This window comes from Halichoerus grypus, chromosome 9 (genome assembly GCF_964656455.1).
Source record: "Halichoerus grypus chromosome 9, mHalGry1.hap1.1, whole genome shotgun sequence".
In the NCBI taxonomy this organism is placed as follows: domain Eukaryota; kingdom Metazoa; phylum Chordata; class Mammalia; order Carnivora; family Phocidae; genus Halichoerus; species Halichoerus grypus.
In genome coordinates, this window is record NC_135720.1 from 142286024 (window position 1) to 142313302 (window position 27279).

Sequence of the window (27279 nt, forward strand, 5' to 3'; positions counted from 1 at the left end):
CCACAGTGGCCTCCCGGGACTTCTGCTCACTTCTCGGTGGGACCTGGGGGCAAGTGCACAGTTCGGGCTCCAAATCCACCTGGGAGCACTCCTGGCTGGTCCCTAGGAACTGCCTCTACCGCCTTCCAACTGTTTCTGTGATGCCTTTGAGAAAGAGAGGTTTTCCTCCAAGAAGAACTCCTCCTGACCCTATGGTATCAGGTCAAGAACTTCCTTGTGTTGCTCCAGAGGGTCTGAGCAGGGAAGGCGAAGGGCAGGGCGAGGAAGGAGAAGAAAACGTCCCCGCGGTGACTGGCACCCAGCGCTTTGGGTTCAGTTGTGTTCCCGATAGCCTCTATGGCCCTCCAGGTGCACACTGCTGTGGGCCCGGGGGGCTGACCTCCAGGCTCTCCCACCAAAGGCCCCCAGGCCCCCTCCTGCAGCTGGACAAGTGGTGTTTATGACCTCGGCAGAAGGGGAACCTGTGCCAGGTGGAAACTATGGGGTGTCTCTGGAAGAAGGTGTCCGAGAGGACTTGGCATAGAGTTTGGGCTTGTGTTAGGGAATTTGGGGGAGGGCTCATGGAAGCAGGGCTTTGCTCTAGACAGGATGCTGCCGGGGAGGTGGGGAGGTGTCATTCTTTATGGGGTTAGGGGTTAGGTTTTAATAGGTCTGGTGTAGGAGGAAGACTATCTATGGAGGCTACAGCTGGAACGGTGAAGGTTCAGCAGTCTGTCGAAGCCTCTCTCCCAGGGCGATGTTTGGTCCCCGCTGCGGTGTGGACGTGTTTTCCTCCACGTTCATACACAGTTGCTGAGTGGTCTTGTGCTCATCTCGATCCATCATAGTGACAAAATGCTCTTGTCTGATGTTGCTGTCCCGTGAAATTGCTTATGTTCAACAGAAGACTGAGACCGGGCCAATGTCCGGGTGTTGAGGGTTGCATTTTTCCTTCTCAGGGCACCCTCTTGACCTGTGGCTTCTGGCTGGGGTTGGTGCATGGGGAGCCATAGCAGATGCTAGAAGAGGGAGAGAGGAGAGAGAAGTCTGGGTACCTCTTCCCCGGGGGGCTCTCTCCCCGCGGGGCCACCTGCAGCTGGCTACACATTCCCCTTCAAAGGTCAAAGCTCCTCTTAAGAGAGCCCTCTCTACACGACTCTGTTCTTTTCAGTCTTCAAAACAGCCTCTTTTTCTCCTCCCGTTGGGGTTAGGGGTGGGTGGTAACCCCGGGGTTCCTGGCCCCAGGGTAGAGCTCTAGCCCACATTTTGTAAACAGCTCCAGAGGGAAACCCTTCCTGAATTGTCCAAGGTGAGTGTGCTCTCTGATACCTGTTGAGAGCCTCCCCGGGACAGGAGGCTCCCCAGAACGCAGGCTCCTTGATCCTTCTACAGCGCTGGGCTCTGATAGAACTTGTATTGGAATGAAGCATTATGAAGATGGCAGGATCCTTCTGGAGCACATGGCTGAGTCCCCAGCCCCAAAGCAGGTCTTTGTGCAGCCACAGCGGCTGCGAGCCTGAAAAGGGCTCTGGGGCAGACTCTCCTGTGTCACCCGAGTTCCCTCCAGGGCCGGGAGAAGACAGGCAGTATGTGCACAGCAGGTCAGGCCCTGGGCAGCCTCGGGACAGCACGCTGAGCCGGGCTACTGAGCGGACCATGTACGTTCTCCACGGCTGACTCGGGCCTTTGGCTTCACAGTGAATGTGGGGCACGGAGCAGCAATCCCGAGCCTCCTCACTCCAGAGAAGCTTCTTTCCCCCACAGAGCTGCTCGGGCCAGAGTCTGTGACAGGGGATGAGAATTGGTCAATGTTAGACCGTTAAGCAAAGACAAAATGATAAAAATGGGAAAAAAATATAGACAAGTCATATCTTAGAGAAAGAGCTAATCTCCGTAAAATAGAAAACAACCCAGGAGAAAAATGAGTAAAGGAATTATTAGTTCATAGAAATTATTAGTTCATAGAAAAGGAAATAACACATGAAAGCTTCTCAGTAGAGAACCAGGTACATATGTCAGAGTGCACTTCTCCAGGAAAGATCATTCTCACTGTTGGATACAGTGCTTGGTAAAATTTCTACCTAATTCCATCTCTTCGTTCAGGTTCTCCAAAAGCTGACTTTTGAGTCGAGGACTTGGGTGCACGTGGTCTACTTGGGAAGTGACCCCAGGAAACCCAAGTTCAGAAACAAATAAAGGGAAAAAGTCAACTAAGTGAAAAGTGGCAGAAAGGGTATGTTAGCTAGTTGGTTACTGTCTGGGCAACTGGGCCCAATCCCACCCTGTACTCTCAGAACCCTCCTGGCAGGGGTGGGTGCCTGGACCACGTATGCACAGCCCCCATCCCTCTTTGGGTTAAGGATGCCCCTAGGGGGGCCAACTCCTCTGCCCTCCCAGGTTGGGCCGCGTGTATGCGAAGGAGCAAGCATCATCAGTGTTAGAGAAAGCTCTCAGACGGAGAAGAAGTAGGCACCTGGGAACTTGTCACCTTGCAGGAAACTATCTACCTGAACTGGACCAAGGGCACATGGGATTGCACATTGACAGCGTTCCTTACGAGGCTCCGCCTGGGAGAATGTAGGGAATGCCTGGTAAGGTCTGGCAGCAGCCCCCTCCACCCCATCCGTGCAGCAGCCATGACTTCCATCTTCCAATACATGTCCACGTTCTGTGGCTCTGCTGCCCACCCCCCGACGACCAGGGACTGGATCTGGTCCCCACACCCCACCCAGGCCAGGCGGGAGGGCAAGCTTTGCACGTTTTGGCGGAATGGCCCAGCACTGTGTCACCAGTCACACCCTAGCAGGTATGCCTGGGAGGTTCGGGAGGGCAGTTTTCATGCACCGTGTGGTGCGGACAAGCAAAGGTAGGTGATCTGGCGGGAGAGCGGACTGAAGCAGATGTACGGATGGACTGCGCTGGGGGGTGGCCTCCCACTTAGCTTTCTCACTCAGGCGCTGAACAACAGCTGAGTGCAGAGCCCAGGCTGGGCCTTGTAAGGGAGAGAGAGGAATCAGAGGGCAAGTATCTGCTCCCGGGGAGCACGGACTCCGGTCCCTGCGAAGATGGACTCATGTCACCTCGGCAGCAAGAACGCGGGACAGGCTGGAGTAACGGGCAGAGCCTGCGAGTCGGAGGGGTCTGAGAAGGCGGCCTACTGGGACGTGTGGAGTTGTCCTGGGAGGACGGGGACATGAAGGCTAGGCGGGGCCCCAGGGGCAGAAATGGAGAGCGAGGCGGGGAGGGGGGACGAGGTGCGGGCCTCGGGACTTCGAGGCCTGGGGTGCAAGGCCGTGCAGTTTTGAAGTGAATCAGAAGCGATTTGGAAGCCTCCCGAGGAAGCATGTAGGCACTTGGGGAAATACTAAGAAATGTGCGTTGGAAGATTATTCTAGAAGCTATAAGTGGCCGGATTGGGGTCTGGGAGGGGCGCTGTGTGGGTGTAGGGGTGTTGGGCTCGGCCAGACCGTCCACCCCCGGCGGACCAGGAAGCCCACGGGAAAGCCTTTGCTGGCTGCCGCCTTCCAGCCGCCACTCGAACGCGCCTCCCTGTCCTCAGCGCCTCTCACTCGGCCGTTTCGGAAGGGACGACGGCGTCCATAAGGGCGACCGCCGCGGCTGTCTCGCTTCGTTCTCTCCCGGCCCCCGCCTCTCCCGCGCCCCCACTACCGCCCCCACGAGCCCCGCGACTGGAACAGATTCTTCTGGCTCGGGAAGTAAGGCCGCTTATGTTTCCCTCATCGCCTCCCCACCCCCAACTGCAGCCACTACACACTCATCCGTCTACACACAGAGGCCGCTCCGGGGGTTAGCCTGCTTCTGAAAATGAGAAAAAAGGACATTTTAAACGTCCAGATAATCGCAAGAAGCTACACGCCGCTGTGCGATTTTAAACTTTGTGTGTATTCTGCCTGGTGACTGGTGAGTAAGTAGGCTCAGGGATGCCATTGGCTGGTTGACCCACAGCCGGCCAATCCTGGGCTCTAGACCATTCGTTGGCATCTAAGGACTCTGTGGTCATACTGGACCCGGTGCCGGGTCCCGCGGCCGCGCACGCCGCGCACGCCGCGACTAATGCGAGGCGAAGAAAAGGTTTTTTTCTCCGCTTTCAGAACGTTTTGTTCTCCGATTGTGATTATGAGATTAGAGAGAAGAAGGACAACAGGAAAATCTTCATTTGAGCGTCAGAGGAGATAAAACGCAGAAGTGAATTCGAGAAGGTAGGAAAGGGAGGGTCGCGCCACGCCTCCGGGACAGGGGTGGGGCGGTAGGTGGGAAGTGAGACGGTGGAAGGCAGGGTCCCGGGAGAGGGCCGGCTCTCCACGGCTGCCCTCACCGCCCTGCGCTCCGCAGGATTCCGAGGGAGGATGGGGAGGCGGGGCGAGGAAGCGTATGGAAAAAGATCGAGGGACACCTGCAGAAGCTCAACTCTGGCCAGAGAAGGGAGCCGGGGAGGGCGGAAAGCTGCTTCCCGGACCATCGCCTGTGGCTTATCCGCGGAGTGTTTAAGGAGTCAGTCTACCGGGAGAGGAAGGGCGCTGCTCATCACAGAAGTTGGGGCACTGAGGACCCGAGTGCGGATCGCAGGAAAGTTTGACTTCGGCCAGAGCTGGCGCCAAATTTCTCCTCGTCTGTACCCCCAGGCGTCGTGTCGCTGACTCTCCCGGGAGCCGCGCGTTGGGCTCAGATGGCGCCAGAGGCTGCCCTGCGCGTGTCGGCGCCCCGCTCGCTGCTGGCCTTCGCGCTCCTCAGCTGCTCCGCGCTGCCCTCGGGTAGGGGCGCCTGCCTCGAGCTCCTGCCGGCCCTTCGGACGGCAGCGATCAGCACTTCCGTCTGCAGAGCGGGAGAGTGAAGTCCCGCGGCGGGGGTCCCGCGGCTGGGGTCCCGCGGCTGGGGTTCCGCGGCTCGCACTCTGCACGCGCTCTCCGAATGCAGACGCGCGCGGAGAAACGCAGTGAGGATCACAGAGGGGGGCTGCGCATACAGTTTTAAGTTCTCCAGTAGCTACCTTTAAAATAGCCAAAAGAAACAGATGGAATAAATTTTAACAATGCATTTTGTTTAACCCCAAATAACCAGAATATTGTTACTTAAACTTTGAATTGATGTAAAATATGAACAGTGAGATGTTTGACATTTTTTATTCTAACAGTTCCAAATTGTGTGTATTTTACATTTGCGGCACATTCCAGTGGGGACGAGCTCGTGGCTGGGGGTACCATAACGGACCCCTCAAGTGTATCCTACCCTCCAGGCCCTGCGCTAGATCGGGGGATAGAGGGAAAATCTCTGTGAGGCCAGGGTCAGCACGAGGTCCTCAGTATGTGCTTTTTAATAAGTGTTAGCAGTGTCAGTCGATCCCCCCACCGGCTGTCTGTGGCTGCCCACCAACCCCAGCTACCGGCCCCCAACAGGCTCAGCTCAGGAAGCCCCTGTGGCCTTAGAAAGATTACTTCTGTCCCCCGGAATATCCGCTTCCTTTCCTGCCTTAGATCTCTGATGGCCGCGCCGTCTGATTCTGCTCCTTTGTTGAACAGCCCAGTTTACTGTCGTGGGGCCAGCTGACCCAGTCCTGGCCATGGTGGGAGGAGACACCATGTTCCACTGCCACCTGTCGCCCGAGAAAGACGCGCAGCACATGGAGGTGCGCTGGTTCCGCGCGCAGTTCTCCCGGGCGGTGCTCGTGTTTAAGGGCGGGCGAGAGAAAACGGAGGAGCAGATGGAGGAGTACCGGGGAAGAACCACCTTTGTGAGCGAACGCATCAACACCGGGAGCGTAGCGCTCGTCATCCGCAACGTCACAGCCCACGACCACGGCATCTACCACTGTTACTTCCAAGAAGGCAGATCCTACGACGAGGCCATCGTGCGCCTGATGGTGGCAGGTGTGTCCTTTCATTTTGCTTGGTTGCTTTTCCAGGGTGACCCTTAGGAAAGTTTCTCTCCTAACCTCAGGCCCACTGCAGCCCAGCAGATTTTAAAACAGGGAAGGTGGCGGGCGCCTGGGTGGCTCAGTCGGTGAAGCGTCTGCCTGCGGCTCAGGTCATGATCCCGGGGTCCTGGCTCATTTCTCAGCCGGAGCCTGCTTCTCTCTCTCCCTCTGCCTGCTGATCCCTCTGCCTGTGCTCGCTCTCTCCCTCTCTCGGTGTCAAATAAAATATTAAAAAGAAATAAACAGGGAAGGTGGCTTCCTCCTGCCCAAGGACCAAATGAGTGGGCTTGCCCTGCCAGGCTGTGGGCATCAATTCCTGAGAAGCACACACAGAGCTCCGCTGTAGCCTTTAACTCCTACAGATAATTCTCATGCCTACTTAGAGATCTCCAAGGGTCTTGCTCAGCGACTCGTTTTAGAATTAGACACTTTTATTGTGAATTATAATACACATCCAGAAAAACTTATAAAACATTAATGTACAGATTACTGAATCACTATGAACTGTAACCCATGTGACCACTACTCATATCAACAAATAGAACACTGCGTTCTCCTGACAAAATACCACAGACCGGCTTAAACATCAGAAATGTATTTTCTCACGGTTCTGGAGGAAGATCAGGCTTCTCCTGAGGTTTCTCTCCTTGGCTTGCTGATGGTCAGTTTCTCACTGTGTCTTCACATGGCCTTTTCTCTGTGTGGACACATCCTGGGTATCTTTCTCTGTATGTACTGGTATCTTCTTCACGTCCTAAGGTACTGGAGGTTAGGAATGGAGGGGGGCATAATTCAGTTCATAATATGCCCATTCTCAAATTTCCCAATTGAAGCATGTTCCTAGAAGTGCTGTATAATGAGAAGTATTTCTCTTCCTCTTTTTAAAAAAAAATATTTTATTTGGGCACATGGGTGGCTCATTCGGTCAAGCATCTGCCTTCAGCTCAGGTCATGATCCCAGGGTCCTGGGATTGAACCCTATGTCGGGCTCCCTGCTCAGCAGGAAGCCTGCTTCTCCCTCTCCCACTCCCCCTGCTTGTGTTCCCTCTCTCACTGTCTCTCTCTCTGTCAAAAAATAAATTAAATCTTTTTAAAAAATATTTTATTTACTTATTTGAGAGAGAGGGAGAGCATGAGCCAGGGGGAGTAGCAGAGGGAGAGAGAGAAGCGGGCTCTCCACTGAGCAGGAGCCCGATGCGGGATTCCATCCCAGGACCCCGGGATCATGACCTGAGCTGAAAGCAAACATTTAACCAACTGAGCCACCCAGGCACCCCTCTCTTCTTCTTTAATAGATACTATAAATTTGTTTTCTAAAATGCTTGTGCTAATATACGCTCTTACCAATAGCATAGGATGCTCCATACATTTTTCATCAAGTCCAAAGACAAGTTTTTCACATTTGATTTCAATCCATCTCTTCTTTCTTTTTTTAAAAAGATTTTTATTTATTTATTTGAGAGAGTGAGAGAGCATAAGCCGGGGTGGGGGGGGGGAAGCATAGGGAGAAGCAGACTCCCTGCCGAGCAGGAAGCCTGACTCTGGGATCAATCCCAGGACCCCGAGATCATGACCTGAGCCGAAGGCAGCCACCCAACCAAGCCGCCCAGACACCCCACCGTTTCTTCTTTCTAGTCAGTTGTTTCCCACAACTGGGAGGATCAACCCCCATCCTGGACCCTTTTCACTCCATTTCCTGCCTTTTCCCCTCCGCTCCCATAGCCTTCTATGTGCATTTTACTTACTTATCCTGTGTGTTTTGTCTCTTCGGCTAGAAGGATGTTTACTGTTTTGCTCCTTTTGTAAGCCCATGTCTGGAACAGAGTCTGGGGCGTAAGAACTGCTCAACAAATAGCAACTGAATGGATGAATCTGCTCCCTAAAGCTGTAAGTGGTCATCATATCACGCTATCTCCATTCTGAGCCTGAGATCTGCTTTTTTAACCTTTTCCCCGAGCCTGTGGTCAGGCCGTGTTTTTAGTCGTCTTTGATGTCTGTGTTAGTCAGGACATGTGAGAAGATGCTCTGGTAACAAGCAGCCCTCGGAACCCAGTAGGTTAAAAGAACAAAGGTCTATTTCTGACACGTGAAACATGTCCTCATGAGTCAGGTGGGGCTCTAGTCCACACGAACCTTGCTCAGGGATCTGGAGCTTTGCAGTTCACCTTAGCTAAGGGAAAGAGAGCCTGGCAAATTATTACTGCTCCATGTTCTTTAGACTCGTATTTCGTTGACCAAACCAAGTCGCATGGTTATGCCTCCTGGTACAGGAGAGGGGAACTACAGTCCCAACTATGTGCCCAGGAGAACTGAAAATTTTTGAGTACCCTTGAGTACCCTGAGAGTACCTTTGCAGGCTTTTGTTACTGGACTTTTTTTTTTTTTTTAAGCTTTATTATCCAAATCGCAACCAGAACCCATCAGGATCTGACAAACAACAGCAATTATTCACCACTCTATCTCCAGCATCGAGCAGATTGCTTGACGCCTAGTGGGTGCTTAATAAATAGTTAAAACTGAATGAAAAACAAATACATAGCTGATATCAAAATTTCAGAGTGAGGGGGCGCCTGGGTGGCTCAGTCGTTAAGCGTCTGCCTTGGGTTCAGGTCATGATCCCAGGGTCCTGGGATCGAGCCCCGCATCGGGCTCCTGCTCGGCGGGAAGCCTGCTTCTCCCTCTCCCACTCCCCCTGCTTGTGTTCCCTCTCTTGCTGTGTCTCTCTCTGTCAAATAAATAAATAAATAAAATCTTCCAAAAAAAAAAAAAAATGTTTGGGGCGCCTGGGTGGCTCAGTCGTTAAGTGTCTGCCTTCGGCTCAGGTCATGATCCCGGGGTCCTGGGATCGAGCCCCGCATCGGGCTCCCTGCTCAGTGGGAAGCCTGCTTCTCCCTCTCCCATTCCCCCTGCTTGTGTTCCCTCTCTCGCTGCGTCTCTCTCTGTCAAATAAATAAAATCTTTAAAAAAAAAAAAAAAAGAATGTTAAAGCATTAAAAAAAAAAAAGAAAAAAATTTTAGAGTGAGTTTAAACTACCGAGAGTCTGGAGGCAATCAGGATGACACATGGGGATGTTAATCTAACGCTGTACAGTCCATTAGCAATAAAATAGATGCTACAATTGTGAGCCACACATATATTTTTAAATTTTCAATAAACACATTTAAAAAGGCAAAAAAAAAAAATTCAGAGTGGGAAAATTTCTCTTTGGGCCCCCTCGCATCACAGACATTCGTAAGTTCATTCAGCAAATACTTCAGAAACCGCTCTTATGTTCAAGTCACTATTCCAAGTAACCGAGGTGGAAGCAGTGAAGAAAATACACCAAGGTTCCTGCCCTCCTGGCGCCCACGTTCTGGAGAGTGCAGAGAGCCAATCAATACAATATTTAATTAAACTGCATCTTAGATGGTGGTGAGCACTGTAGAGAAAATAAAGCAGAGAGGGCTTGAGAATGCAAGGAGGGGTGGGGGAGAATAGCTTCCCTGACAGGATGGAAATCGAGCACAACCAGAATGAAGTGAGAGAGTGAGCTGTACCCCTCGGGGGCTCAGAGGACCCCACGTGAAGTCCCAGCACAGCACCCCGCACCGGGGGTCCAGAGAGGGGACCACAGACTTTGTCATCGAACTCTCTGACTCTGAGAGTCAGTAACCGCATGGGGACAACATAGGGACGTCCCTTGTCTCAATAGATAGTAATTTTGCCTTTTTTCCCTTTCTCCAAATACTAATCGTAGTGAGAGTGATTGACTTGTCCAGATGATTTCATTAAAGCATGATTAAGTATCAAGCCTGTTGGCCCCACAGGAAAACGAGAGAATTTGACCAGAGGACTTGGGCAAGGCTTCAGAATAGAAGTGGCATATAAACCAGGATTTCTAGGAGTTTATTAATAACGGTTTTAAGGTATGACCTCATTCTCAGGGCCAGTTTATTATACTTTAAAAGAAACGTGTGAAGGCTGGAAGAGCCTTTAAGATACACCTAAATCAATGGCATTTCAGTCGATCAGACCAATGGAAGTAAGGCTTAGAGGACACGGTGGCCTCCCCAGGGGACCTCAATTCACAGATGGTAGGAGACGCCATCTTTGTCACCTAGAAGGGCAACCTTGTATGTGATTAATAGAACATACTGAAATATTGTGGCAGGAGGGTTTCTCAACCCTGGTGTCCTGACTCTGTTCATAGCAGCACTGCACGGCTGACCAGGATGGGTTTGTATGTGGCAGGAACCCTCTGTTCTTTCCCTGTAAACATGACCCTGGCCAGGCCTGCCCCAGTCTGAACTGAGTCGTAGAATTGTTTATTTATTGTTCTTTGTTTGTTTGGTTCATTGGCTGGTTGATTTTGTCCTTAAGTCTATTGTCTCAAACTTGCCTTGACTGAACCCCATGGAACCCCATTTTGTAGAATTTCCTTCCAACTTGCTGAATTCTTTTGAGTCTTATCACACTTCAGAGTTTCTGCCTGAGCCTTTCAGTATGCAATTGGTTTTTTGTTTTTTGTTTATTTCTTCTTGGCAAAAATCAGATGGAGCTGGTAGCGCTAAGACATATGATTGCTTTAATTTTGTCTTTTGTCTTTTAATTTGTCTTCATTTTGTCTTTTAATTTTTTGGATTGCCTTAACAAAGGAATTAAGAAGTTTGGATGTGAGGCGCCTATGGCCAGTTAAGCGTCTACCTTCGGCTCAGATCTTGATCTCAGGGTCCTGGGATCCAGCCCTGAGTGGAGTCGTCAGTTGGGTTCCCTGCTCATCGGGGAGCCTGCTTCCCCCTCCCTGCTTCCCCCCATTCGTGCTTGCTCTGTCTCTCTCTCAAATAAATAAAATATTTTAAGATTTATTTATTTGAGAGAGCGAGAGAGAGCAGGGGTAGGAGCAGAGGAAGAGGGACAAGCAGACTCCATGCTAAGTGCAGAGCCCACGCAGGGCCCGATCTCAGGACCCTGAGATAACGACCTGAGCTGAAACCAAGAGTCGGATGCTCAACTGACTGCACCACCCAGGCGCCCCAATAAATAAAATCTTTTTTTTTTAAAGAAATTTGGATGAGACAATGTTGTCCAATAATAAACAGGAATTTTATTTTGTTGAGCTGTTCTAAAATAAAATTTAATTTAATTAAGAACTTTGGATGATCACTAGACCCCTGGCTGAAGGGGCAGAAGTCTTCTAGGACCGTGCACTTAACAGGTCTTGAACCAGACTTTTCTTTTATTAGAGATTCTTTTATAGACGGTATAAGTTGGGAAGAGCCTGGAGTCAAGATTTTTTGTGATGTTCTGCTGACATTGAGGAGGTGATACGTTATCCTGAGGATCCCAGAAGCACCCAGATCTTTCTAATTGGTAGATGTTGTGGAGGGATCTAAGGACATCCTCTGGCTGACTGAGCCCCTGGGAGGTACACGTCTCTGAACTGGGGTAAGGGTTGGTTCTGCATTCTAGTTCTGTCCATTCTCCTAAAAACAACCACTCCTGATGACCTGTGTCACGTGCAGCCCTAAGCCGGGAGAGCAGGGACAATGTCTTGAGGTCAAAAAGTTTCCCAAGATTCTACCTGGCCCAGCAGGCTTCTGTCCTTATCGGATTATTCCCGAGCTTCGGGAGACCAGTGCTGCTGAGAAGTCCCCGCAGGACGGAAAGTGAAGTCCGCAACCTGCTTGTTTCAGGTCAGAGCAGACACACTCACCCAGAAGTGAGACAACCAAACCCACAGTCACTTGGTAGGAGACAGACGGATGCGCGTCACTGTGATGGGGTCACGGGTGGAGCACAAAGCCAAGTGCCCTCAGAGACCTCATGATGTATTGGCATATTGGTCTCCTGATGTTGTCCAACGCCAGGGTCTTCTTCCTTCCTCTCCTCCATCCTTCCTTTCCTCCCTCCTTTCACAGAAGGAGTACTGTGGGAATGCATGGAATACGAACAACCAGCTTCTCCGGCCACTGGCCCCTTGCTGCCTTCCTCCATCCCTTGGCTCTCCCCGGGGAGAGCTGATCTAAGACACTTAGGCTAGGACGCCGTTGCCTTTTTAGCTGCTCCCTGGTCTCTGTCCCCAGGCCTGGGCTCTAAGCCCGTCATTGAAATAAAGGGCCAGGAGGATGGAGGCGTGCGGCTGGAGTGCACGTCCGGAGGCTGGTTCCCGGAGCCCCGTGCAGTGTGGAGGGACCCTCTCGGTGCGATCATGCCGGCCCTGGAGGAGGCTTACACGGTGGACGCAGACGGCCTCTTCGTGGTCACCACGGCCGTGGTCATCAGGGACTGCTGTGTGAGAAGCACATCCTGCTCCGTCAACAACACCCTGCTTGGCCAGGAGAAGGAAACTGTGATTTTCATCCCAGGTTGGTTCCCTGCCCTCTGGAGGCTCATCATGCCGAGGCAGGGTCCTCAGACAGACAGAGCAGAGCCTGGAACAGGGATGGGGGGATAGAAGCGTGGGGTGGAAGGGCCCTGAGCCCCGAAGAGCTGGAAGACTCTCCCTTTGTCTTGCCTCAAGGGGAAAATCAAAGTCTTCTGAGAGTTGTTTCTCTGTCACAGTCCTTATCCTGCAGCAATTTTTTTTAAAGTTTATTTACATTATCTCTACACCCAACGTGGGGCTCGAACTCATAACACCCTGAGATCAAGAGTCACACACTCTCCTGACTGAGCCAGCCAGGCGCCCCTGCAGCCATTTTTAAAACATTTAGAACAATCATAAATGGAGAGTGGTTTGGCCAAGTGTCTATCTACACCCAGAGGGCTGCTTGCTGAATCTCTCCCTTCCTGCCCATGGCATTTCTCAGGGGCGGGGTGGGTGGGATTCTCTATCTACAGAGATGCACGAATTCGTTCAACAAATACTTAACAAGTATCACCTACATTCAAGGCATTGTTCTCAAGACTGAAGATAAATCAGTGAACAGAATACATAAAGATCCCTGCCGTCATGGGGCTAACATTCTAGGGTGGCAGAGAGCAATAAGTGAAATAATTAATCTGCAGATTATATCAGATGGAGGTAAATACTGTAGAAAAACTTAGTTGGGGGAGGGGACAGGGAGTGCTGGGGTAAGGGGGAGTTGTAATTATAAATAGGATGGTCAGGGAAGTCTTCACTTGAAAAGATGGCAGTTGGGCAAGTGAGGAATGAGCCGTGCAGATATTTGAGAACCAAGCAACCCAGGGAGTAGGAACAGCACATGCAAAGGCCCTGAGGCAGGAGCATGTCGGACAGCTTCAAGGAACCCCAAGGGACAGGTGTGGCTGGTGTGCAGGCAAGGATTGTTGAGGGAGTCTGAGTGACATAGGAAACACTGCAGGGTTTTGAGCAGAGAAGTAACAGGATCTCACTCGGGCTGCTGTGCGGGGGACAGACTGCAGAGGGTGTAGACGAAGCAGGGAGCGGGGAATTGCAATCTTTCGGGCAAGAAGGGGTGGTGGGGTGTGCCGGGTGGCGGCTGTGGTGATTCAGTGGTGGCCGGTTAGCCGTGTTCACCCTGGTCCTTCCCATGGCAGCCTCAGGGGCTCCTGCTTTTTTGGCTCCTGGGCCCCCAGCCCTGGCAATTCCTGTGGGATGAGCCCTTGCAGAGCCAGGGTCTCTGTCTGGGGTTTCTGAGAAAGAAGCCCACGGAGCAGGGACCCCAGGGAGCCCTTCCCATGGGCATCGTGAGGGGCCCTCTCATCCGGGCTCTCCTTTCTCTCACTGAATGGGACTCTCCTGGCTCCCTTTTCAGAATCCTTTGCTCCCAGCACCTTTCCCTGGACCGTGGGCCTCGCTGTCATCCTGCCTTCTCTGCTCCTCTTCACCGCCGGGAGCATCTGTCTCATCAGGAAACTCCACAGGGGAAAAGAGGTTGAAAATGAAGAGAAGGAAATTGCATGTAAGGAATTGGAGACAGACCATGCGGAAAAAGAGAAAGAACATCAAATAAAAGGTAAAAGAGTAGGAGGACAGGTCCCACAGGGCCACGGCTCTGGCAGCTAGAAGCCTGGGGACAGGGAGGAAATGGACAGAGGCCACAGCAAGGGGCCCGGAGCGGTGGCAACCAGGGACTCACCCTCCCGCCTGCTTGCTCCCATTCTGCGGACTCAGCACCACGCTCTGAACAAACGCAAACCTAATAAGCAGTGATAACATCCAGCCTCCGGTGCATCCATTGTTTCTGGAATCTTGACAGTTCCAGAGGCAGGGGCAGCGGGGGACAGGGGTGATCACGAAGGACCCACCCTCCCTCGTTTAACACAAACTCAAATTCTCTGATTTCTTCTATTGAGGACCTGAATTGGTTTCTGTTTCTTTTTCAGAGCAACTTCAAGAAGAATTGCGTAAGTGTACCATTTCCTGAAGTAGTCCATGCGGGTGTGCACTCTGCTCGGTTGCCAGCAGCTCCCGCAGCTCCTCTGTGTGTCTGTCCCGTTGCAGGATGGAGACGAGCCCTGCTGCAGGCCGGTGAGCGCCGTGGACACGCCCTCCGAGCTCAGGCATCTGCCCCCCGGCAGCCCGCAGGGCGTATTAGGGGAGACGGGCAGGGGGCGCTGGGAGGCGGAGGGGCTGGGCTGAGCCACAGCGCTGGGTCCCAGCTCTGCCATCAGGGAATCCCCACGGCTCCTGAGGATGTCCTCTCGTTTAGCGTAATTGTATCTATCATTACCAGAGCTTTACCATGCATTTACATTTTAGTTGTTGCTCTTTGGATCCTGGATTAATTTGGGAGATGGTATAGACTCTGCACAGTTGGAGAACCGCGTGATGGAAAAGCAATAAGCTTCCCCACACCCAATTCAAGGGGGGATGCTTAGGTGTCCAGAAACACCTCTCTGCTCCCGGGGAACACTGATGCTCTGGGAATGGCCTGTGAGGGGAGGGGGTTGGTCAAGAGAGAGAGCATAGGATCCGAATTCCTCATCCTAATGAGCACTTCGCATCTTATGATTTCTCCCCTTCTGCTCAAAAGCACCAAGCAATCCAGGCTTTACCAGATACTGTGGTACTCGAACCTTTCCTCTTTAGGTGAATTTCAGAACTGTCAGAGTCAGACATGTCAACAACGTGGGGAGAGGAGAAAATCATGTTCACGCGACAGAAATGTCGATCAGCTGAGTAGTAGCTGTAGGTGGGAGATCTGCAGAATGTCAGGGCTCTGAAGCCTTTTTCACATCCCGGGAGGGCAGAGACGTAGGCGTCAGACCCATGTTGTTAATGCAGAAGCAGGTTGTGGAGATGTGACCCTCCCTTTTTCTCCTGGGAAGGGTGCCCTTGGGAGTCATTTAAATCAGTTGTCACCTGGTGAAACTGATGGAATCCGGAGAACCAATGAAAGGAGCTTTTACTACCCAGGAATCAGCAGGGGAAAATTGGCATTAATTGCTTCACTGGGAGAGGGAGCAGGATGGGCCTCTCTGCTGGTTTAAACCAAACTGGAACGTTCCTAACTAAAGAGAGTCCCAGAGACCATATGTCTTGAATAGAAAAGGGGACAGAGGGAGAAAATTGAGAGAAAGCGGGAGCCATGAATTTTGGTTCCTTTGCTAAACTTTCCACCTTTTTAGACCCCTGATGATGCCCTATCTGAGGCCAGGCTCCTGTCACCCAGGAGGCAGAAGTACAGCCTCAGGACTTCTGTGAGCTAGCTGCCTGGGAATTGGGATCAAGGGCCCTTCATGGAAAAGGCCGCCACACAGGGATCTCCCACCACCTTTCTGGGACCTCCCCGGGGTCCAGGAATAGCACCATCTCCTGAGACCCCAGGCCTAAACTGGAGACTTCTTCTGCAGCCGACGTGGTCCTAGACCCGGACACCGCTCATCCTGAGCTCTTCCTGACGGAGGACGGGCGAAGTGTGAGAAGAGGCCCCTCCAGGCAGAGTGTCCCCGACAACCCGGAGAGATTTGACTGCCGGCCTTGTGTCCTGGGCCTGGAGAGCTTCTCCTCAGGGAGGCATTACTGGGAGGTGGAGGTCGAAAATGTGATGGTGTGGGCTGTGGGGGTTTGCAGAGACAGTGTTGAGAGGAAAGGGGAGGCCCTACTGGTCCCCCAGAATGGCTTCTGGACCCTGGAGATGTTTGGAAACCAGTACCGGGTCCTGTCTTCCCCTGAGAGGATTCTTCCCCTGAAAGAGCGTCTTCGTCGGGTGGGCGTCTTCCTGGACTATGAAGCTGGAGATATCTCCTTCTATAACATGAGGGACAGATCACACATCTACACATGTCCCCGTTCACCCTTTTCTGGGCCCCTGAGACCCTTCTTCAGGCTGGGGTCTGATGACAGCCCCCTCTTCATCTGCCCAGCCTTCACAGGGGCGCGGGGGATCCTGGTGCCTGAGGGCGGCCTGATCCTCCACAGGACAGGGACCCGTCACAGCCCCCACGAACAGTGCCCTGGCCTCAGAGCCAAGTAGAGAAGCCTTGGCCATCTCTGCCACCACAGCACAGCACCCCAGAAGGACACAGGCCCTCCTCCCCGGTGCACACACGGAAGAACCTCCTCCAGAGGCCCCTCTGACACCCGCTTCAGGCCCAGCCCCATCCGCCCCTCATTAGGCTGTTGCTTTAGTAAGTCGTTTGCTGGGAACCATGGGGCAGGGTCCGGCCTCAGAGAGGGGCTGCCACATGGCTCCCACCCATGAAGAGTGTGTGAAAGTGACAGGCTCTCCCATCAGAGTGACACATTGAGCCTGACGCTCAGGTTGACGTCAGACGCTGTGGACTCAGGGTGGGGGCATCTGGACACAGCAGGCTGTGAGGGGAGGGAAGCCACCGCTGGAGGTCAGGGACAGAGGAAGCTGCCAGGGGGGTGGGAGCCTCGCCATCCCAGCCGAGGGGCTGACGGTCCCTTTCCACCCCTCCCCTGAGCTTTCCAGACCACACAGCAAAGCCCTCCCAGCCTAGAACTGAGCTGGAGAAGGATGAAGACACATCTCGGCCTGCCTCAGGTGTCCCCTCAATAAACTGGGAGTCAGTACTCAGTTACTGAGTGTGGCCTGAAGTCTAAGGTCTTAGCTGAGCAGGTGAGTACTGAACCAGGTGGATCCCCGGGTTCCCGTTCAGTGGGGAAAGCAGCACTTTCCCACTTTTTGACCTCAGGCTGCCTTTAGACATTAAAAATTATGGAGAGGGACCCCTGGGTGGTGCAGTCGGTCGAGTGTCCAACTCTTGGTTTTGGCTCAGGTCTTGATCTCAGGGGTGTGAAATCGAGTCCCTTGCATGCTCTGTGCTCAGCAGTCTGCTTGAGATTCTCTCTCTCCCTCTCCCTCTGCCCTTCCTCCTGCTCTCTCTCTCTTGCTAAATAAAATCTTTAAAAATGAATAAAAAAAATAAAAATTATTGAGGACCCCAAAGAGCATTTGGGTTATATCTGTCAATATTTATGGCACTGAAGATGGAAACAGACATTTTAAAAATGTATTTATAATTTATATTAAAATAGCAATAATAAACCCATTGTAAGTTAATATAAAAACATGTTTTATGAAAATAACTTGTTGCCAAGGCAAAATAAATTTTATTGAGAAGTGTGGCATTCTTTGACATTTTTGCAAATCTAATATCTGGCTTTTACTAGAGATGGTGTGGACCCTCACGTGTGTGTGTACTCAGTGTTGGGGTATCACAGGCCGGGTCATCTCTAGAAACTTCCTTGTACACTAGTGAGAGAATGAGAGCAAAAACAAATAATGTCATTATTATTGTTATGTAAATAGTATTAATCTTGCAGACTCCTTGAAAGTGTATCAGGGACCACCCCCACCCCCCCCACCCCCAAATCTGCAAATCATAGGTTGAGAACTGGGATAGAGGATCCTGGAACGGAGTCAGGTATCTAAAGTGATGGCTTAAATGGTAGTAATCCAATTGTAGAAAGTGGGCTGAAAAAAAGTATTTAAAACTACAACAGTGACACATGGACACCTTCTGAAAAGTATGGGGCGCTGAAATAGCTGACTTGGTAAGATGGAAGACTGGGTTATTAACATGTATGTGTTGTTTTTATTTTTGGTTCTCTTGTTACAGTATTATTTGAACAGGTTTAACCAAAAGCACAGGTCTGCAAGTCCAGTTGGGAAACCAGTGCGGCTCATGAGTAGGCAGGTCAGGTGTGAAGTCCCGGTGGGTCCAAAGACCTGCCAAGAGGGTCCTGGGCTTTGAGCAGCATAGAAATCAAAGGCAAGCCAGGAAAAAGCGAGAGCAGTAAACTGAATAGTGTAAGTGATACAATAGAGCAGACAGAGAGTCTGGGAGACTCAGAGAAGGGAGTGTCTGTTAGGGGTTTATACTGGAAAGGGGTCCAGGGTGCATGTTCCTTAAGGAATCCAGGTAGGGTCCAATCAAAGGCGACTGGTGTTATTCTATAAAACCCCAAAGGTCGGGGATATTGACACCAGTGAAAACCGAGGTTTGTTGGAAGCTAGTGTCCTGAAACATGCTCGGCCCACTTCTTCTCAGATGTTATCAGGCGTATGGGGGCCTAGGAGGAAACTCAGAATGATGCACTTTCTTGCCTCCGTCTTGGAGTGGGAAGAGAGCTTCTTTGGTTTACTCAGATGCAAGGTGAAATACAGAACATGAGTACATGGGGCCTACCAGAGAAACGGCAGGAATGGAGTCTTCCTAAAAGGCAGTCCCTTCAGCTTCCCTCTGTCACTAATAACTCTTATGCTGATTTTAAGCAACTTACAGCCTTGCCGTTTTTCAGCATTCTGTACAATAAAGCTTTGAGCAAGTTTGTATATCTTTTAGACGCTTTCACTTATGCCGAACTCAACCCTGACCTTCATTCTGAGAAAGAGGCCAGTGAGTGTTGGTGGAGAGAGAGGTGGTGGGTGGGCTGGAGGGTATACTGTGGGAAATCACTTGTAAAATAAATAAAATCAAACACTTGGGATAGGCATTTAAATTCCTCCAAACCAACTTAAGATGGGAAATGAGAAGGGGGATGAGTGGGGTTAGGAGGAGGTGAGTCACGCGGGGGCCCTGCGCAGATGGCCCCCAAATGTGCTGATTCTTTCCTAGTCCTCAGGTCTCCCCAAAACCATCACTTCCTCCAGGAGACCCTTCCTAACTTTGCCATCAAAAGTGGTCCCGAGATAGAACAGAGGCTGTGTTTGGACCCCCACCCCCGCCCTAACCACAAAGCCCATGGCTCCCTGCGTGTCACCTTAGAAGAAAAGGCTGAGCAATCGTGTTGGGTTTTTTTTTGAGCAGTCTATCTCACAGGAATGCGGAAGCGGGACGTCTGCCAGAAAGAAGTCGGCCGAAGAAACCGGCCTAAACCAGCCTGTGCCGCGGGGGACCCCAGCGCTGACCCTTCACCCACTCTCTCCTCGCGACAATCCGGACGCTCGCGGCCGGGGGCGGAGACTTGACATGCTAATGAGCCACGCGGGGCAGGTAGGAGCCTGTGCGCCCACTGCGCCTGCGCGCAGCTTCCCGGCTCGGCGGCCCTGCGAGCCGGGCGCCCCTTCTCTCCCGCCTGAGCCCCTCTGCGAAGCGCGGTCGCTCCGGGAGCCGGCCGGGCCCTCTGCTCCCAGTGTCAGCCCCCAATAAACGCTGCGTGCATCTTTCTTGGCCTCGTGTCGGTTTGTTTGCGCTGAGAGCCCGAGAGCCCTGGGGTCGGGACGTATTCCGGCCACCGCGCAGGGACCCCAGCAGGGAGCCCCGGTGAGTCCCCGAGGAGCCGGAGCCGGCGGACGGCCGATGGAGCCCCTCCGAGCCCTGGGACTGAGGAGCGGCCTGGAGCTTTAGTTCGGCGTCTCGGCGGCGGTAAGTTCTGCCTCCGGCCTCAGCGACTCTGCCCCTCCTGCCGGGCCCGCCGACCGCTTCGCTTCGTTTTGCCTCCGTCTTCACTTCGGCCTGCATTTCGCCGGCGGAAGGAGGTTCTCTGCTCCCGCGTTCCGGGGCCCAGTGTCCCCTGCCGCCAGACCCTCACCTCCCCGGTGTTGGTCCCCTGCAGGCTGGAGGACCCTCTGGTGGGTTGGGCCCGACCTGGTTGTCCCCTGTCTCCTCTCACCTCCCCGGTGTTGGTCCCCTGCAGGCTGGAGGACCCTCTGGTGGGTTGGGCCCGACCTGGGTGTCCCCTGTCCCCTGACTCTCACTCCCCGGTGTTGGTCCCCTGCAGGCTGGAGGACCCTCTGGTGGGTTGGGCCCGACCTGGGTGTCCCCTGTCCCCTGACTCTCACTCCCCGGTGTTGGTCCCCTGTAGGCTGGAGGACCCTCTGGTGGGTTGAGCCTGACCTGGGTGTCCCCTGTCCCCTGACTCTCACCTCCCCGGTGTTGGTCCCCTGCAGGCTGGAGGACCCTCTGGTGGGTTGGGCCCGACCTGGGTGTCCCCTGTCCCCTGACTCTCACCTCCCCGGTATTGGTCCCCTGCAGGGTCCCTGGAGGACCCTCTGGTGGGTTGGGTCCGACCTGGGTATCCCCTGTCCCGTGACTCTCACCTCCCCGGTGTTGGTCCCTTGCAGGCTGGAGGAACCTCTGGTGGGTTGGGCCCGACCTGGATGTCCCCTGCCCCCACGCTCTCACCTCCCCGGTGTTGGTCCCCTGCAGGGTCCCTGGAGGACCCTCTGGTGGGTTGGGCCTGACCTGGGTGTCCCCTGTCCCCTGACTTTCACCTCCCCTGTGTTGGTCCCCTGCAGGGTCCCTGGAGGACCCTCTGGTGGGTTGAGCCCGACCTGGGTGTCCCCTGCCCCCACACTCTCATCTCCCTGGCACCACTGGATGGTCCCAGGTTTGAGCCCTCAAATATTGCTCTGAACACAAAACCAAGGAGATCCATCTGTGTGTGATACTCATATCCGGGTGAGGCAAAAAACGTCTCCCCCTTCATATAAAGTTAAAACCCAGTGCACGCTGTCCTTGGAAAAAACAGTATCCCATAAAAAGTAAATCTTTCAGAGGAATCCAGCCATTAATTTCAAAATTTCTCAAGTATGGACTGATCAAACCTTGTCAATCCCCATGTAATACCCCCATCCTCCCAGTGAGGAAGCCCAAAGGAGAATTTTGCTTTGCACAGGATTTGAGGGCTGTAAATAAAGGAGTTGCTCCCATACACCCAAGAGCACCCAGCCGGTATGCTCTGCTTACCCAGGTTCCTGGCAGTGCTCAGTTTTCCACTGTCCCGGGCCTGAAGGATGCCGTTTTCTGCATATTCCTTCATGAGGAAAGTCAATATTTACTTGTCTTTGAATGAAAAACCCCTGGTACTCAAGGGACTACTTAGTACACCTGGACTTTAGAGACCACTCCCATCTATTTGGAAATGTACCGGCAAGAGAGTTACAGGAATTAAAAATGAGACATGGGATCCTCTTACAGTATGTTGATGATTGGTTAATAGCCAGTTTGACCAAGCAGGCCTCCGACCAGAATACTGTAAAAACTTTAAATTTTCTACTAAGAGAAGATACAGGGTTACCCCATCAAAAGCCCACATATCAGAACAACAGGGCCAATATTTGGGCTTCATCCTGACACCGGGCCATGGATCCCAAGAGGACCATCAGCGCCTTGCCCATTCCCCAAACCAGAAAGGGACTCTGTGGCTTTCCGGGTACGGCAGAGCCCTGCTGCATCTGATTCCCTAATTATGGCCTAATAGTGAAGCCCCTTATCGGCCTTGAAGGGGGGGAGAAAGGGGACCCTTACAACAGACTGATGTCAGTGGGCCTTTTTAAAGCCTTGAAAACTGAGCTGGGTGGGGCCCCTGCACGATTTACCTCTATGTCCATGAGAGGCAGGGGATTGCTTTGAGGGTCCTAGCTCCAAAGCTGGGCCCTGATCAGAGACTGGTAGCCTATTTTTCAAAATAACTGGATCCAGTTGCACCGGCATAGCCCAGCTGTCTTAGTGAGTGAGGCCTCTAAGCTGACCCTGAGTCCACATGTAACTCCCCACCAGGTTCAGACAGTATTAGAGAGTAAAGGGCACCCTGGCTGACTGCAGGAAGGCTAACGAAGTGTCAGGCCCTCTTGCTAGATTCCCGGATGTTATTTTAAAAGTACGCCAGACTAACCCCTGCTAGCCTGCTCCCATCTGCGGAAGGTAAGCGTCTCCAGCATCAGGGTGTGGAGACAGTGGAACAGACATATTCTACCAGACCTGACCTTCAAGACAAATGCCTTGACCATCCCCATAGGGTGTCGGTTAGGGACGGCAGAAGTTTTGCGGAGGGAGGTGTCTGGAAGGCAGGCTCCATGATAATGAGCCTAGGTGGAGTCTTAGAGGCTTGAGCTCTTCCACCTCAACGCTCCGCCCACCCGAAAGCCTGAACTGATAGCCCTAATTAAGGCCTCACAGTTGGGAGAAGGAAAAAGATGAAGTCTCTATACTGATTCAAAATATGGGTTCCCTGTACCATATGCCCCATGCTGCCGTCTGGAAAGAAAGGGGAATGTTAACAACTACGAATTCACCAATAAAACACTAGGACCCAATTTTCACCCTCCTAAAGACAGTGCAACTTCCCAATCAGGTGGCTGTAGTCCATTGTGAAAGTTGTCAAAAAGATGGGACCTCTGTAAGCGGGGAAAGTAATAAGGCTGACCAATCAGCTGTTTATTTATTTATTTTAAATATTTAATTAATTTATTTGACAGAGAGAACAAGCATGGGGAGCCTCAGGGAGAGGGAGAAGCAGACTCCCTGCTGAGCAGGGAACCCGAGGCGGGCTTGATCCCAGGACCCTGGGATCATGACCTGAGCCAAAGGCAGACGTCTAACGGACTGAGCCGCCCAGGCACCCCCAATCAGCTGTTTAAACAGGCCACCTGAGCTCAGGAGCCAGCTCAGATTACCACCATGAGTTCCCCGGCCAGCCAGAGAACCCCCTGTTGGAAGAGGAGGACGCAAAGACACAGGGATATACAGAACAAAGCACGGGGTGGCTTATGAGAGAGGACAAAATTCTCATTCCGGAAGCCCAGCAGTAAAAGCTCATTCAACATTTCCATGATGCCACCCATTATGGAAGAGACATCCAATGGGACTTGGTGCAAAAGGTCTTTTCAGGATAGGGACTTAGACAATAAAACAAGTTACCCTCGCCTGTGACTCACGCACCCAAAACAAACTACAGACCCATCCAATCAGTCCCCACTTCTTACACCAGTCCAACAGCAGGGGCCATATCCCAGGGAAGATGGGCAAGTAGTCTACCCTGCTGCAACATGAGCAGGCTACAAATACCACCTCGTGTTTGTCGATACTTTTACTGAATGGGTACAAGCCTTCCCCACCGGTCTGGGAAGGCAACCGAGGTCTGTAAATCCCTCTTAAAAGAGAATTCCCCGGGGCACCTGGGTGGCTCAGTTGGTTAAGCGACTGCCTTCGGCTCAGGTCATGATCCTGGAGTCCCGGGATCGAGTCCCACATCAGGCTCCCTGCTCAGCAGGGAGTCTGCTTCTCCCTCTGACCCTCCTCCCTCTCATGCTCTCTGTCTCTCATTCTCTCTCTCGCAAATAAATAAAATCTTAAAAAAAAAAAAAAAAAAAAAGAGAATTCCCCGGTTCGGGGTCTCTAAGTCTCTCCAAAGTGAGAGACTCCTTTTACAGCTAAAATCACCCAGAGCCTTTCAGCGGCCCTGGGAATAAATTATAAATTGCATGCTCCCTGGCACCCCCATTCCTCAGGGAAGATTGAAAAGATGACTTATACCCTAAAAAAGACTTTAGCAAAACTTTGTCAAGAAACTCATGAGCCTCGGGTCCAGTTGCTTCCTATTACACTACTCAGGATTGTCACTGCCCCCAAGACTAACCTAAGATGCAGCCTGTTTGAAATGACATGGGAGGCGCCTCCTCACCCCCGGTATTTAATAGATGGGAAAATAAGCCAGAGCTTGCATCATTTTATTCGGGACAGGTGCAAAAGGCTGTTGTGGATTATGTTAATCACATGCTACCAGCACCCCCTAGAGGTAATTTAGAAGAGACTCCCCCGCCCCCGCCCCACCCCCTCTGCAAATTAATCCAGGGGATCAGGTCCTCCTTAAAACCTCCTTGGAAGGAGGGCTCCCTGGAGGATCAGTTGCTACCCAAGTGGAAAGGCCCCTATTGAGTGATTTTAGCCACCCCAACAGCAGTTAAGCTCCAGGGAATCCCTAGCCGGGTACATCTTTTCAGGCTAAAACCTTTTTCTCCTGGACATCCTCAGAAATACCTGGAAGGCCCAGAACCATCTTACTCATGTGAGCCTGTGGAAGACCTCAAATACTTGTTCAAGAAGCAACCCTCAGAGTCAGATAAGTGATTATACCTTGGTGGTTTGGCTTGCTGACTTTGCTTTTTGTTGCCTTTGTTTTACTTTTTCTTCTCTGTGAGTACTGTTTCGGGTCACCTCCACTCCCTGGGAAAGACCCGTTCTGCCCCTGCGGGGTCTAGAAGGTAAAAACCAATGATGGGACTGATGAAGTGGACCCTTCTCTTGGCCCTTCTCCTGGGGATGAGTTGGGAAGAAAATAACAAAGGGGGGGAAACCTGGAGAGAAAACTCAATTGTCAACTTTTCTAGCATTGTGGCCTCGGGAAATAATCTGTCTAATTGTTGGATCTGTCATCCTCACCCACAAGATGGGGTTCCTAAGCTCCAGTTTGTACCTATAAATGAGAATATTACTCTCACCTTGACTTCTGGTCCTGTTAGGAGCACAGCCCTTCTAGTAGTAGAACTCGATGATCGTGACGATATGAGGTGTGTCAGGCTTACAGACTTTTGGAACCAAACTGGTCTCCAGGTTAAGCGGCCTCTTCTCTGTCAAGAACAAGGACAGCCCTGTTGCCCCTGCCGGACAGATACCTGCCTTACCAACATGGGAAGCTCGCCCTCCATTTATCCTATGTCATTTTCCTCTTCAAGCTCTTCATGTAGCCCCAACCAGACCCACTGGTGTGTGGACTCGTCTCTACTCTCCCCAGGCGACCAACCTAACTTATCCTGTACATACTGGAAAGGAACAGCAACCCCTTCCTGGAGACTGACCTATCAGACCCCATCTGCCTTCGATAGCCAGGAGGGAATAGAAGAGGATTCAGAGCTTGGTGGGGGGCCACTGGACGGAGGGCCCCTGTCCCCCAGATGCAAGAGTACACCTAACTGGGGTCCCCTTTTACGAAGTTGGTTTAATTCCTCTTCACCCCGCCAAGCTTGTACCCCACCTGGGTATCTCTTTCTCTGCGGTCCACCACAAAATAAACTACCCTACGAAGGGAGCCCTAATTCCTCCTTCTCCTGGCCTCTTCGGGCAGTGGCCTATTCATGTGTAGATAATGTTCACTTCCGGGGAGAATGCACTTTGGGACGATTGGGTCCTAAAGGACTGGGTGCCACTATATATAACGTCACCTCTCAAACCAGACGAAAGAGAGCACTCGGGCTCATCTTGGCAACAACTGGAGAAGCCGTAGGACTGGCTGCCCCCTGGGGGGGGGTTGCTTATCATGAAACAACCTTAAAAAACCTTACCCAGGTCATAGGAAACCTGGCCACAAACACTGGTGACAGCTTCGAGGGCCTCCAGGAGTCCCCGGATTCCTTGGCTAATGTCGTACTTGACAATCGGTTAGCTCTAGATTATCTTCTGGCCAAACAAGGGGGTGTCTGTGCAGTGGTCAACGACACTTGCTGTACATACATCAACAACTCTGGGGAAGTGGAGCTCAATATTCAGGAGCCTTACAGACGAACCAGATGGTTGCGTGGGTGCAATAATCCCAATGCCCAAACTCTGGGACTCAAGTAGAGGCTCCGTGCCTAGCACTGTGTGATTCCTTCCTTCCTGGGCCCTCTTGTGGCCATCATTCCTTTGTTAATATTCAGACCCTGCCTCTTTAATCTTTTGGTTAAGTTTGTGTCTTCTAGACGACAGCAGCTTCCTGTCAAACTGATGGTGGCACAAGGGTCCCACCTACCGGGTCCCAAGAGGAACAAGGTCCCTATAGGGCGTTAGAGCAGTCCGCGAGAGATTTTACTCCTCCAGGGTAGGACAGGCACAACGCCCCGCTCAGCAGGAAGCAGTTTCAGAAGATGAGACCCTCGGCCCCTGCTCCTTAGGAGTAAGGAGGGTAAAATCTCTCAGGGGGGCTGAGCTAGAACAGAGGCTGTGTCTGGGACCCCCCCCCCCCCCAGTCCACAAAGCCCGTTGCTCTGTGCCCATCGCCTTAGAAGAGGCTGAACCACACGTTTCTGAGCAGTATATCGCAGTCGGTCTCGGGGATGCGGAAGCGGGATGTTTGCCTGAAGGACCTCTGCGGGAGAAACCGGCCTAAACCAGCCTGTGCGCGGGGGACCCCAGCGCTGACCCTTCACCCACTCTCCTCGCCACCATCCTGACGGCGGCGGCCGGGGGCGGAGACCTGACATGCTAATGAGTCACGTGCCGCCTGCGGACGCGTGTCGTCCACTGCGCCTGCGCGCAGCTTCCGGTGTCGCCCCGTCCCGTCCCAGCTGGGAGGTCCCTGCTTTCCCGCCTCAGCCCCTTCAAACTTTCCGGGCCTTTGTTCCCGGCGCTGCCTGCCTGGTACCGGAGCATAAGCCCCCAATAAACACTGCCGCAATCTCTCCTTGGCCTCGCGTCAATGTCTGTTTTTGCTGAGAGCCAAAGAGCCCTGGGGTCCAGAACAGTCCCCCCGGTCCTCTTTCTTGGCTTTCTCCAGTCCCCAGTCTCTGGTGATGTGGGTGCCCTTTTACTGAGTACAGGGAGGGTATTTTTCACATGGGAGATTTGCTTCCTACTTTTAGTGGAACGGAGGAGGGTGTGAGTGTCCCTGAACTCGCTGTTTTGTAAATAACTTAATTAAGATGATCAGTATGACAGAGGCGCACGTCGTGGGGGCCCCCTGCCCTTTCTCCCTAGATCATTGTAGGGGAAGCCAGACTTTACCCCTCCCCATCTTGGGTTTTCAGCTAGGACTCTAACAAAAAGATTAACAAGAGAAAAACAGTTAATGCAAGCAGTGCACATGAAAAGTAAGTCTGAATGGCAGCTTAGAATTCCAACTTATTTACCATCTTCAATAAAGTACAATAAATTTGCAGAGAGATGGCAGGACAAAGGAAAACAAATTTAGGCCCCAAGGGAAGGTAAACAGAAGGGAGGGAAGTTATGGAGAAAAGTCTAGATTCCTCTGGTTCCTCTCTGGACTGGTAAATGTCAGTCTCCAGTAAAAGAATTTACATCCAGCCTTTAGGCAAAAGGGGGGAAGGTAAAGAGCTCTTCCTGTGTTGGCTGCTTTTCTTTTTTCTTTTTTTCTTTTTAAGGTTTTATTTATTTTTGAGAGAGAGAGCACGAGTGGGGAGGGGTAGAGGGGAGCAAGGAGACTGATGTGCGACTTGATCCCAGGACTGTGGGATCATGACCTGAGCCAAAGGCAGACACTTAACCAACTGAGCCA

The 27279-nt window shown here is 52.2% G+C and overlaps 2 protein-coding genes across 2 annotated transcripts; both read left to right on the forward strand.

Moving 5' to 3' along the window:
• Window positions 1-4026: 4026 nt before the first annotated feature.
• On the forward strand, window positions 4027-17272 carry LOC118548379 (butyrophilin subfamily 2 member A2-like). Its single transcript, XM_036112277.2, has 8 exons — window positions 4027-4199; window positions 4623-4751; window positions 5517-5864; window positions 11975-12256; window positions 13631-13831; window positions 14202-14222; window positions 14320-14346; window positions 15672-17272. Exons 2-8 carry the CDS (start codon window positions 4667-4669, stop codon window positions 16292-16294), a joined length of 1587 nt encoding a protein of 528 aa, XP_035968170.1. The 5' UTR covers window positions 4027-4199; window positions 4623-4666; the 3' UTR covers window positions 16295-17272.
• Window positions 17273-19121: 1849 nt separating this feature from the next.
• Window positions 19122-26446, forward strand: LOC118548385 (endogenous retrovirus group V member 2 Env polyprotein-like). Its single transcript, XM_036112293.2, has 2 exons — window positions 19122-19655; window positions 24045-26446. Exon 2 carries the CDS (start codon window positions 24285-24287, stop codon window positions 25626-25628), a length of 1344 nt encoding a protein of 447 aa, XP_035968186.1. The 5' UTR covers window positions 19122-19655; window positions 24045-24284; the 3' UTR covers window positions 25629-26446.
• Window positions 26447-27279: the final 833 nt, after the last annotated feature.

What these genes read in the sequence shown, in the direction of transcription:
- LOC118548379 (XM_036112277.2), top strand. Translation starts at nt 4,667, where the DNA reads ATGGCGCCAGAGGCTGCCCTGCGCGTGTCGGCGCCCCGCTCGCTGCTG. An exon ending in AACTGTGATTTTCATCCCAG is followed by an intron (nt 12,257 to 13,630) that starts GTTGGTTCCCTG and finishes CTCCCTTTTCAG; the next exon opens with AATCCTTTGCTCCCAGCACC. An exon ending in GCAACTTCAAGAAGAATTGC is followed by an intron (nt 14,223 to 14,319) that starts GTAAGTGTACCA and finishes GTCCCGTTGCAG; the next exon opens with GATGGAGACGAGCCCTGCTG.
- LOC118548385 (XM_036112293.2), top strand. Translation starts at nt 24,285, where the DNA reads ATGATGGGACTGATGAAGTGGACCCTTCTCTTGGCCCTTCTCCTGGGG.